General features: G+C 38.8%; 1 protein-coding gene across 2 annotated transcripts; it reads right to left on the bottom strand.

Annotated features, from left to right (window-relative positions):
• Positions 1-1,754: 1,754 nt before the first annotated feature.
• LOC107379116 (oxidized low-density lipoprotein receptor 1) lies at positions 1,755-11,167 on the bottom strand. Of its 2 annotated transcripts, XM_070551821.1 has the most exons (11): positions 11,074-11,167; positions 10,860-10,936; positions 10,032-10,085; positions 8,068-8,133; positions 7,527-7,589; positions 7,280-7,345; positions 6,725-6,823; positions 6,023-6,532; positions 5,530-5,684; positions 4,859-4,977; positions 1,755-4,559 (listed from the first exon to the last, which is right to left on the bottom strand). In XM_070551821.1, the coding sequence occupies exons 2-11, from the start codon at positions 10,918-10,920 to the stop codon at positions 4,397-4,399; spliced, it is 1,356 nt and encodes a 451-aa protein (XP_070407922.1). In that variant the 5' UTR covers positions 10,921-10,936; positions 11,074-11,167; the 3' UTR covers positions 1,755-4,396. The 2 variants fall into 2 exon arrangements, with proteins under 2 accessions (XP_070407922.1, XP_015805195.3); XM_015949709.3 differs by lacking the exon at positions 11,074-11,167 and having other exon boundaries at positions 6,725-6,820; positions 10,860-11,060.
• Positions 11,168-12,118: the final 951 nt, after the last annotated feature.

The following is a 12,118-nucleotide window of genomic DNA, read 5'->3' as shown; positions in this document are numbered from 1 at the left end:
CACCCCAGTCTCTTACAACAGCACCGACTGACTGTACACAGGTTACAGAGTCTGTGAGACGTTACCCAGTGAGAGTCACCAAGCCCCCCCCCCCCGCTCCTTATCGAGATGGGTGAACGTATTAAGTAGTTCAGTGAGAATGTTGGTGTTCAGAGACATTGTTCTCAACTACAAAACACTTCATACAGAAAGAAACATTAGTTCCAGTTTTTCATGAATGTTGTATAATAATAATAATAATAATAATAATAACAATAAAAAGGGTACTACTTTGGTTATGGAAATGTTTCTGTGGGTGGTGCTAGGGTCGCATAGCTTAGTGGGGAGGAGATGTTATGTATGGACCAAGAGTTATTGTGTGTTATGCAAGTCATCGCCAGTAGGAGGCACCACACCCAGTTATGTGTGTGTGTTACTTCTGTGTTCTGCAATAAACAGGAGAAGAAAAACTCGTAACCAAGCTATCGTGTATGCAGTCTGACTCGGTATAAACTCTAATAGTGTATTGACACAAAGGTGGAAATAGAACACTACCCAGTCTCATATTTTAGATTTAGTGATGTTTTATGGGATAAATGTTGATTATTTGTCTGTTGACGAAACTGTCATTTCTGACCATTTTCCAGTTTTGTTTGATTTTGATTGTCCGGTGAGCTTAGGTAAAAGGCCTGCGGTGCTGCGCCAGACACGGGTTATTACCCCGGCTACAGCTGATAGATTTTGTGCGTCTTTCACTGAACTGCCAGCCTCCACCCTATTTCACACCAATCTAGATGAAGTTTTGCGTGTTTTTCACTCAGCCTGTCTCATGGTGATGGATACCGTTGCTCCTTTAAAGGTTAGACGCCCTAAGCCAAAATCTGACCCTTGGTTCAACTCTCACACACATGAACTCAGAAGAGTATGCAGAAGGTGTGAACGCAGATGGAAGAAGGATAAGCTATCCATTTCCCTTGAGCTTTTAGAAATGCACTAGATGAATATCAGAAAGCAGTCAGGAATTCTAGAAATAAATACTTCGCCAGCATTATTACTACCCATTCTGGGAACCAGAGGGTTTTATATAAAATGCTAAATGCAATTTTTTCCACTGATTACTCTCCTACAGTTGCAATCACAGATGATCTCTGCTCCCAATTTTTAAGTTTTTTCCTAGACAAAGTCTCCAATATTAGGAGTCTAATCATATTTCCCCCGGAGATGTTCTGCTACCCGTATCTGTTTGTACCAGATGCTTTGACCATTTTGAGCCGATCACACTGCCTGCCTTGGAGAGATTAATATTTTCCATGAAGCCATCAGGATGCCCTGATGGCATTGTACCAGCCAGACTCTTCCAGGAGGTTCTTCCAGTGGTAGCCCCTCATGTGCTCAACATTATTAACTCCAGCCTTGTTTCGGGAATTATACCCTCTGTTTTTAAACATGCCGTGCTTCAACCACTACTGAAAAAATCTGGCCTAGACCCAACTGACCTCGGGAACTTTCGCCCCATTTCAAAGCTCCCCTTCTTGTCAAAAGTGATGGAAAAGGCTGTTAATCAAGTTATGCCACATCTGGACAATTTTGGGGTCTTGGATAAATTTCAGTCTGGTTTTAGACAATATCACAGCACAGAATCTGCTCACATCAGGGTTTTTAATGATAGTACTTTAGCCACTGATTCCGATTCCCATGTTGCCCTGGTGATGTTGGACCTCTCAGCTGCATTTGACACGGTTGACCATGACATTTTATTGTTCCACCTTGAGAATTTGGTCGGCATTAAGGGATCTGCGCTTGACTGGTTCAGCTCCTACTTTGACAACAGGTCTATTAGAGTTAGAATGGACGACTGTTCATCTCCCTCTGCTGCTCTTCCTTGGGGCGTGCCACAGGGGTCTATCCTCGGCCCCCTTTTATTTAGCATTTCTATTCTTCCACTGGGACTAATCTTCAGGAAGTTTAACATTAGCTTTCATCTTTTTGCGGACGACTGCCAGATTTATGTTCCGTTGAAGACTTTTACCTCCATCCAGCCGCTCCTTGATTGCCTGAGTGAGGTTAAAGACTGGCTGTCAGCAAATGTTCTGCTGCTGAATGATTTTAAGACCGAGTTTATTGTTTTTACTCCTAATGGCTCGTCTTCCTCCGCTCCTGATTTTTCTGCTCTTCCTTTTAAAATTAGTCAAACAATTGTTAATCTTGGAATTAAAATGGATGTGGCTCTAAAAATGGACCCTCATGTTAATCACATGGATAAATCATGTTTTTATCAGCTGAGACGTCTTTCCAAACTAAAACCCATTCTGAATCGGCGCCACCTCGAGACAACCATTCACGCTTTCATCACCTCAAGGTTTGACTACTCCAATGCAATTCTGTTTGGCATTTCAAAACCCGCATCATCTCGCCTTCAGCTGATACAAAATGCGACAGCAAGATTTCTGACCAATACTGGCCGTCGGCAGCACATCACTCCAATTTTAGCAAGACTTCACTGGCTTCCTGTGCACTACCGTATACCTTTTAAAATGTTAATGTTTGTTTTGAAGGCGCTGAATGGCATAGCACCACCTTACATATCCGAGTTACTCACTCCTTACAATTTATACTTGGCAGCTTTAGCCAGAGGGCAGAAAGCATGTTTACAGTTCAATGATGCAGCTTTTTAAAATTATTTACAGGAAAGAGCTCTCATAATAAATATATAGGGTTAAATTGTCATGTTTAATGTTAAAATGTTAGTGACACACAATGGCTTTCCAATAACATTTAACAATACAACTAAGTAGTATGTAATAGTTTATGAGGAATTTTCCTTTCCACTGTTGCTACATGCTTGCTTATATAGGGATTTCTGTAAAGTCTCTTGACACTCAAGTCAGTGACTCAATGCAATCCTCAGGGTTTTCTTAGGGAACTTTTAACTAATAGAAATAATGAACTGATAAACTGGTTCAATTGGAATGTTTTCTTTGAGTCAACTGTTATTGGTGCTTTATAAAAAACCAAATCCTGTGACAATGTTATCTTAATTTAGACATTCTCATTTTCATAATAAACCTCTTGCATCAGCATCACAATAACCACATTTACATGTGCACATTTAATCGGATTGGGGGAGTTTGGCGTATGTAAAGGTGGCTAATGAAAACAATAAGTTACATGTGATATAAACTCAACAAATGCTCACCTGGTTCATCAGACCAGTCCACTGTCTTGATGAGTTAGACATATTTTCCAACACAACTACTCTGTTTCCTTCAACTCAAATCTTTAGAAACTGTTCAGCACTTTAAAATCACTCAAACTTTAATTAATACTCATTTTGGATCTTTGGTGGAGCTGATTATTATAACTGAAAGGAAGGAAAGAACAGAGGGTGAAATAGGGTGAAGAAGTGGGTTGAAATGGGTGTTGTAAAATGTCAGTTTCAGCAAGAATGACGTTAGAAAACATCACCATCGTGTAATCATTGTCTCCTCTAGACATGTCCAAACCATCTCAGAGTGGCATCTGACCTACTCGCCAAAACAACATGAGCTGTCCCTCTGATGGATTCATTGCTGATCCAATCCATCCTCATCACTTCCAAAGAGAACTTGAACATCTTTAGCTCTACAACCTCCAGTTCTGCCTCCTGTCTTTTCCTCATGGGCATTGTCTCTAAACCAGACAACATGCCTCCTCTCACCATCATCTTCACATCTTTCTGTGGGATTAGAGCCACAAGGCGGGAGGCTGAGAGGACGGCCAGAAAAGAGATTATTGGATGTGATGAATAAGGAAATGAAGGCTAGAGGATGTAGAGGACTGAAATAAATGGAGAGAGAGAATTCACCAGACATCACTGAAGAGACATGCCCAATGAGAAATAATTCTTGCTATTGTAAATATTTTTATTATGACTATTTTTTGTCTTTTGTGACACATTTTGGCACAACTTTGATCTCCCTAAGTCGGACAAGCCAAATTTAGCTTTAGACTGAGAGACGTCTGTTTTAAAATGCATATTTTCTCCCTTATTATCAGACAGACATAGAACTGATGAAGTTGGTTCATTTCTGCAGCCTGCAGAGCCCCAAGCAGCGCTCAGGGACGATGTAAAATGATGCTAAAATAAATGAGGAAGTGAAAATGACACAAGATGGATGTTGTTTGTTTGAAAGTACAAGGAAATTTTCATTATTTGTTTCTTAATATTTAGATTAATGATTAGAATAAATCAATTTGTGCAAAGCTAAATAATAAAACATAATGACAATGGGTTGTACTCACCCTTCAGAAATCTGTTGCTGATAGAAACGACATAATGATGAAAAATCCATTTTACAGCAGATAAGATTTTAATGTTGTTGTTTCATCAGTGATAAAAACATGCAGTTCTGTTAAGAGTAAGACTATCATGAAAAAGCTAGTTAGATATGATCAGAGCGTTTTGCTCACAGATGAATCTGAGCTTAAACGAAGGATCTGATGTGTCCCAGTTCTGTGTGACAGGAGGAACCATATCATTAGGTTTAGGAACCAGCAGAGCAAATGGACCTGAACCCCCATATTGCCCTGGTATCCAGTACCTATAAAAACAAACATTAGAGCATGTTAAATAAAATGCTTCAACTTTTGCTGTAAATAAAATAAATAAAGAATGAATAAATGTGATGATTTGAAACAAAAAACATCATACCTTTAAAATGGTTCAAAAGCATGTGTAAGATATTTGTGTTTGGTAGGAAATTTAGTCAAATAGAACCTTCACAGATGTTTGTAGCTGTATGAATAATTAAAGTATCTAGTAAAAGTGTCTAAAAGGTGTTAAAACAAAAAATAATCACAGAAAAATATGTTGTTCTGTTTTTCACAGAAAATTTCTTACTTCAGATTATCCTCATGTTGATCAATCCAGATCCATTTACTGTTGGTTAGATTGTTTAATCCCAACCAGTATCCATGCCATTGATCAAAGTAGTATGCAGAATAGGTACTGATGAATTCCTGCAAATGATGACAGAGCCATTTCTCAAATATTCACTTAACTTCTCTGAATTTAACACACACACACACACACACACACACACACACACGCACGCACGCACACACACACGCGCACACACACACATATCCATTGTCTGAACCCCCCTTGTCCACGTAGGGTCGGGGGGGGGGCTATCTCCAGCAGTCAACGGGAAAGTAGGCGGGGTACACCCTGGACAGAGAGCCAGTCCATCTCAGGGCAACGCAAAGACACACAGGACAAACAACCATGCACACACACACCACACACTCATACCTAAGGACAATTTGGACAAAGAGGGAGAACATGCAAACTCCATGCAGACAGATCCCAGGCTGGGAAGCAAACCCAGCACCTTATTGCTGCAAGGCAACAGCTCTAACCACTGCGCCACTGCGCAGCCCTATATATATATATATACATATATATATGTATATATATATATATATATATATATATACATATATTTGTGTGTGTGTGTGTGTGTGTGTATACATATAATGTAAAAGTTGCATGCAGGTATTGGAGCTCACCTGTTCCTGCAGGTTATTTATAACAACCAGATCAGCTGATTTGCTCTGACAGAATTGTCGACTTTCATTCCAGGTTAACCAGATAGAAGTGTGATTATAAAACAGGTAACATGTTCCACTGAAGAGAATCCAGCCTGTCTGACATGGCTGACACTCTGGGTTCATGAAAAAATAAAAGGATATAAAAAAATTAAACAAGTTTAAAAATCATAATAAAATTTAAACATTTATTATATTTTATTTTAAACAAAATCATTTTCTGTAACAAAATCTCATTGTTTACATTCAGTAGAACACACAGAGACTATTTAAATTGAAACAATAAAAATAAAATCTTACAATTTTGATGTTTAAAAAGCATTCAGTAAAGCTGGGCAACCATTATGTTCATGTTAAGAATGATGGATAGTTTTCCAATGCACTAACATGACTGATTCTTTATCTGATGATATCTTACATCAGAGGCTTAACTTGTGAAGTCCAAATAACTCACTTTTGTTGGGACAGAAGTCTTTCACTGGGAAATTGTCATATGTCAGGATGGATCCCAGCGTCTGGTTGAGGTTGCCTCTTTCTTTTCTCAGCGCCACAGTCTGATTCTGCAGCAACTGGGTCTGATTCTGCAGCCACTGGGTCTGATTCTGCAGCCACTGGGTCTGATTCTGCAGCCACTGGGTCTTATTCTGCAGCAACTGGGTCTGATTCTGCAGCAACTGGGTCTGATTCTGCAGCCACTGGGTCTGATTCTGCAGCAACTGGGTCTGATTCTGCAGCAACTGGGTCTGATTCTGCAGCCACTGGGTCTGATTATGCAGCCACTGCGTCTGATTCTCCAAACCTTTCTTTTCCTCCATCAGCTGATTTGTTTTATTCACTAAGAATCTGTTCTGCACAGTCAGCCGTTCAGTCTGACTCGTGATGTTTTTATTTTCCAGATTCAGCTGCTGATTTTTGGCTGTGAGCTCACTGATGCTTGCTTCCTGTTTTCTTGTTACCATGGCAACTATAAGTGAAAGGAAACAGCAAATCAGTCATTCATTCAGTTCAAGCATCAACAATTTTTTTATTTGTTTGCTTATTCATTTATTTTGATGAAATTCACTCTACTCTTCAGTAAAAAACTCCAATCAGGTGTTCAAAAACCAACCACATCAAAACCACTTTACTGACTCTTAATAATAAAAACTAAACTTACTTTTGATCACCAGGAAGATGACAGCTGCCATCAGGAGAAGACAGAGAATCCCCAAACACACCAGAGGACTGGATGATCTTTTAGTTGCTTTGACTTCTGCTTAAAATAAGTAGGAATTAGTTTATCTATGCAAAGTGAACTTCAAACTGAAGCATTGGTGAATTATTCATTATGTTAGCATGTTTATGCATTTCAAATTCTTCCAATTGACTTCACAATCATTCTTTAATTCTTCTGTGTGACATAAATAAATAACAAGATCCTTAGTATTCCTCCACAAAGCCAGAATCATGTCTAACAACCCAAACAGTTCTTCTGGAGAAGAAACTTGATACATTTATTTTAATCAGTGCTTTTAACGTGGCCCATTAGTGTTTTGATTGGCTCCTTCCCTTTTGTGTGATTAGATTTTCTAAGTTGGCATTTTCTCCTCAGATAATTGAATCTTGTTGCTTTACAAGCTGAAAATCCAAATGATAAAAAATGATAAAACTATAAAAATGTCAATAATGAGTTTTGCTTTTAGCTACATGTTCATCATTTACAGTAACTTACTGAGTTGTGCAGGTGTTGTTTTCCCAGGTTGTTCCACAGGTTTAGTCGTCAGATCTCCTGCTTTCTCTAAATAATTTGAAAAAATATATGAAAGGTGAAAAAAATATGCGGTAAAGGTTTCTGCACAAAAATCTGGCATTAAAACTTAATGCTTTACATTAATAACTTGTGAATTCTTCATAGTTTTTATTGATTTATTTATTGTTTCTTTTTCTTTTTTGGGGTTTGGGGGGGGGGGGGTTCTTACTCGGTTCAGTAGTGGCAGCTTTGGGCTTGACTTCAGAATAAACCTGTGGCTCCTCCTTTGCCTCTAAACAACAGAATAAAAGGATGAGATCACTTTCAGAGGTAGCTGTGGAAGTTCAAGAGTTTTCCAGGAGTTGGAGGATCTACTAGTGTTAACAAGCCACCAGCTGTTGGAAGTGGGAATGAAACAGGCTTTGTTCATCTTTATCTCGGACTAAAAATAATTCCTCATTCTAGTAAAGATGGAAGAAATGTAATCCTGCAGGGCAACCATTATTAAACTAAGCACTATCAAGGCACCTGACTGGCAGCAGCAGGACAGAGTGGGCCCATCCCCAGATGTGTGTGTTTCTAACACATACATATCAGCTTCTCCAAGGAGGGATTCCGATTTTCCCAACAAAGACAGGATTTCCCCTAATTTCTGTAAGTCTTTAGAAATGAAAGTAAACTTGAATTCAAAAGGAGAAGTTCCATTCCAGGAGTATGTCATCAGTAGTTACAGAGGTGTTTATTTTTTTATTGTGAACAAAATAACTTACTTGATGCAGCTGCTGCCAGAGCTTTGTGTTTGACTTCAGAGTAAATCGACACATCCTGTTTTTCCTCTAGATGATAGAAAATGAATGCATCAGATGAACGAATAAAATAATTAAAATCATGTCAGTGATCATACCCCGCAAACACGTAGAGAGTTAAAACAGGTGGAAGGGAGCGCGTCAGTGGGGTTTGCAAAAAGTCTTTTAAATTCAGGTGCTCTTCAGGATCTAATGAATGATGGAATGTGGATGGGGAGGAAAAACAGGTAATCCGAGGCATTCTGAAAAATGTTTTTATTACGAGCAAGAAAAAAAGGGAAAAGCAGACGCGTTACCGTCTCGAGCGACTTTCCTCAGGGCTTTAAAAAAAACAATAACCAGGTGATCATAAATAGTAGGCCTCTGATCATGTGACAAATAATTAGGGAAATGCCAACATTAACAAAAAAAATATAGAAAGATAAATAGCTGGTGAATAATAACAACAATCTACCCAAATAGAAAATAATTATCCCAAAAGATTATTGATGTAAATAACAAAATCAAAATAAATAAATACATTTTGGAGTGAAAATGAATAAAAATTATATAAATATCTATTATTCAACTTGCTGTGAGAATATCATCCACTCCTGATAAAATATTTTTCTTGTAGAAGAATTGGACATTATTGTTATTATTCACCAGCTATTTATCTTCCTATATTTTTATTTGTTAATATTGGCATCTCCCTAATTATTTGTCACATGATCAGAGGCCTACTATTTAGGATCACCTGGTTATTCTTTTTTTAAGTCCTGAAGAAGGTCGCACGCGACCGGAATGCGTCGCCTTTTGCCTGTTTTTTTTTTTCTTTCTCGTAGTAAAAACGTTTTCAGAGTGCCTCGGATTACCTGTTTTTCTTCCCCATCCACATATAGAGTTACTTTAAAAGGGAAGCTCAAACGTTTATAATTTACTTTCAAGGGTAAAATTGTTTGATGCAGAGAAAAGTCATTTATTTTCAGCTGGATCAAACAGGTTTATCTCTGCTGATTTAAATCATTTAGTTGCTGTTTTTATTTTTTACCACCTGACTACAAAACAGCCACAAACAGAGAAGCAGCTCATGACAACCCCACTTGTTCCTGGTTGGAAGTCCAATAATTATTTTATTTATTTTTATTTATTGTTAAGCATCCATGAAATATGCCCTGTTGTTTTTGCATGTGCTTTAAAAAAGAAGTAGGGAAACGTGCCTTTTAAACATACCTTGTTAAAGCACCTCGGGACTGTTACCTGCTCATATAAAATCTATTTCCTCCTTCCGCCTTAAAAAAACTCTGAGTATGTGAAATCAATTTGTAACTGTCTGACTTTCTTTTGGTTGTACCAAAGCAGGATTTATTAATATTATAATTTGTTTTTTGGTCCAGCTTTGTTTAGTTATCCATTCATCAATCTTCTTGGTTGTCTTTTGTTAATTATTTTTGGATTGAGTTTGTTTCATTCTATGTACTGCCTCTGTCTTCCTGTATCTTACTTCTCTATGGTAGGACCCATAAAGGACTCATAAATGAGATGTTTCATCGCAAGTGGTTTTATCCTCCTAAAATATAAGTTAATAAATAAAATATATGACTGTAAATAGTAATGTAAATATATATATATATGATTTTATTGTGAAAGGACACAGAGGAAATAAGGATGCCATCATAAAATGGTCACCAATAGGAGGTGATGAACCTTGACCTCACCGATCACCCAATAAAGAGGGAGTGTTTTGTGATGACGTGGCTCGTACTCTGATTTGTACAGCTCTTAGTAAAAGCTCCAGTGAAAGCAGCTCTGAGGTATAGTCGTTCATTCTAAGCTGGGATTCTACTTGGTAACAACTCCCTCTGCTGACATTCATTCACATTAAAGTCAATATACAAAACTAAATTACTAAAACATTTTATAAATGACATACAATAAAGAGAACTCACCTGGAACTGGTGAATTTTTCTTTCCAGAGTTCTTCGTCAGGTTTTCTTTTTCTCCTGTTTAAACAAAACAACATGAAGAAAAGATCAGAAACGTTCTCTACTGGTTTGAAAGTCCTGGACCCTCCCTGACCCATTTTGTGTTGATGACACGCCTGGATGAGTCTCAGAATCAGAAACAAATATGTCAAAGTGTGCAAGGGGTGTCCGAGATGTTCTTTTGAGATCTCGCTGTTAAATTTCTTACTGCCTCCTTTACGAAAGCTGTTTCTAAATGAGTAGATTGACAATCTTGAATGGCTTGTACTCGTGTGGTGCTTTTCAAGTCCAATGACTCCACAGTGCTTTACACACATTCACACACTGGTGATGATGAGTGTAGCAACAGCTACCCTGGGACACACTGACACTGACGCTGCTGAACACAGGCAGCACCGGCCCCTCCAGCCACCACCAGCAGCAAAGGAGGGTGAAGTGTCAAGAGACAGGAATTGAGCCAGCAACCCACCGATTACAGAGCGAACGCCCAACCCCTTAACCGCTGTCACCCCACAAACACTAGAACATGTACACACCCTTCATCTTTAAGTGTAGCTGGCCGCACAACAGAGGAGATGAGGACTCGCCTCAATTCAAGCATTGTGAACATTATTATTCCACCATGGTGTGGTAAAGATCCTCCTTCATTAACCCAACTCACGAATACAGAAATGATTGAGGAAGTCCTAAAGTATTTAAACTGAGTGAAAACACAAACTTTGTCTGATATCTATGTAATTATTAAATCTCTAATATGCTATAAAATATATTTTACATATAGAAACCACTCACCATCTTGAGCTGCAGCCCTGTTTTTGAAAACCAACGAGGAATAACTGATTTCTTCGTCCATCTCCAAACTCCTGCTGCTTCACAGCAGAATGTGAGATCAGATTTATTAAAGCTGATGTGTGCTGATGTTTTAAATGTCGAAAAAAAATAACGTGTGTAAAAGAGAACAAACAAGTTCCTTTTATTTAAAAAGTTAGAGGAAAACAGATTTTACCAGTATATATCACGTCCTTTTTAGGAAGTTAGTTGCTGCTTCTGCTTATCTGGGGTCAGCTAGAGGGTGCAGCAGCTAAGGAAAACAGGTCCCGACTTCCCTCTCCCCCTTTGGGCCAGTTCCAGCCCTCCAGCATGTCCTGGGTCTCCTTTTAGATTGGTTCCCAGTTGGACATGCCTGGAAAATTTCTCCAGGGAGGCATCCTAACTAGATGCCCAAACCACCTCAACTGGCTCCTCTTGATGTGGAGGAGCAGCTGATCTCCTCTAAGCCCCTCCCGAATGACCAAACTTCTCATCCTGTCTCTAAGGAAGAGCCCACACTCTGCAAAGAAAAATAACTTCAGTCTGTGTGTCTTTACCTGCAATGTACTGGTATTCTCTTTGTGAATGTGCTGCCTTAACAAGCGAATTTCCCCACAGTGCAAACAATAAAGTTTCTTCATTTGTTTATTTGTTTGTTTGTTTGTTCACTTGCTTGCTTGCTCTGACCATCCAATCAGAGGACAATGAACTCCTGACTTCCCCGTGAGCGAGCTTTAAGGCCCAGGGAGGTGAGTGAAAGTTGATTCTGACCATTTAGTTTAGGTCATCGGAGAAAGTCTTGTTGTCTCTGACAGCACACTACTAAAAAATCTATAAGGAACAGCCAACAGTGGATGTGTTCACCTTGTGCTCAGTTTATGGTGTAAGGAGCTGAAACATCAGGGAGGGGCTCAGAGTAGAGCAGCTGCTCCTCAAGCATAGAACGGTGAGGGGAAGATTTATGCTCATTTCCCTTATTGTGACATCACAAAAAGAGACTTTTTTTAAACAGTTGATTTAGGGCATATCGTTCCTGAAACCAAATACTGACAGAAAAACAGATGGACTGATTTATTAATGATTGGAGTGTTTACAGATGCATTAGAGATCCAGGTGGCAGGATGAAAGCTTTTCATAATATGTCCAGTTTAATGTGAAGAATGAAGAGAGAATGACATTCTGTGGTCTAGCCTGCTTCACCCAAATTTGAGTAAAGCAAAATTTTCCTGTAGCTTTAAGGG

The sequence above is a fragment of the Nothobranchius furzeri genome, chromosome 5 (genome assembly GCF_043380555.1).
Source record: "Nothobranchius furzeri strain GRZ-AD chromosome 5, NfurGRZ-RIMD1, whole genome shotgun sequence".
Lineage (NCBI taxonomy): Eukaryota > Metazoa > Chordata > Actinopteri > Cyprinodontiformes > Nothobranchiidae > Nothobranchius > Nothobranchius furzeri.
Note: the sequence above shows the minus strand (reverse complement) of the source record. Positions and strands in the feature narration are given on the sequence as shown.

Coding starts and splice junctions, on each gene's coding strand:
- LOC107379116 (XM_070551821.1), bottom strand. CDS start 10,920: ATGGACGAAGAAATCAGTTATTCCTCGTTGGTTTTCAAAAACAGGGCT. Junction 7,590..8,067: donor TCTGGCAGCAGCTGCATCAA/GTAAGTTATTTT, acceptor TCTGTTGTTTAG/AGGCAAAGGAGGAGCCACAG. Junction 6,533..6,724: donor CATCTTCCTGGTGATCAAAA/GTAAGTTTAGTT, acceptor TTTCACTTATAG/TTGCCATGGTAACAAGAAAA.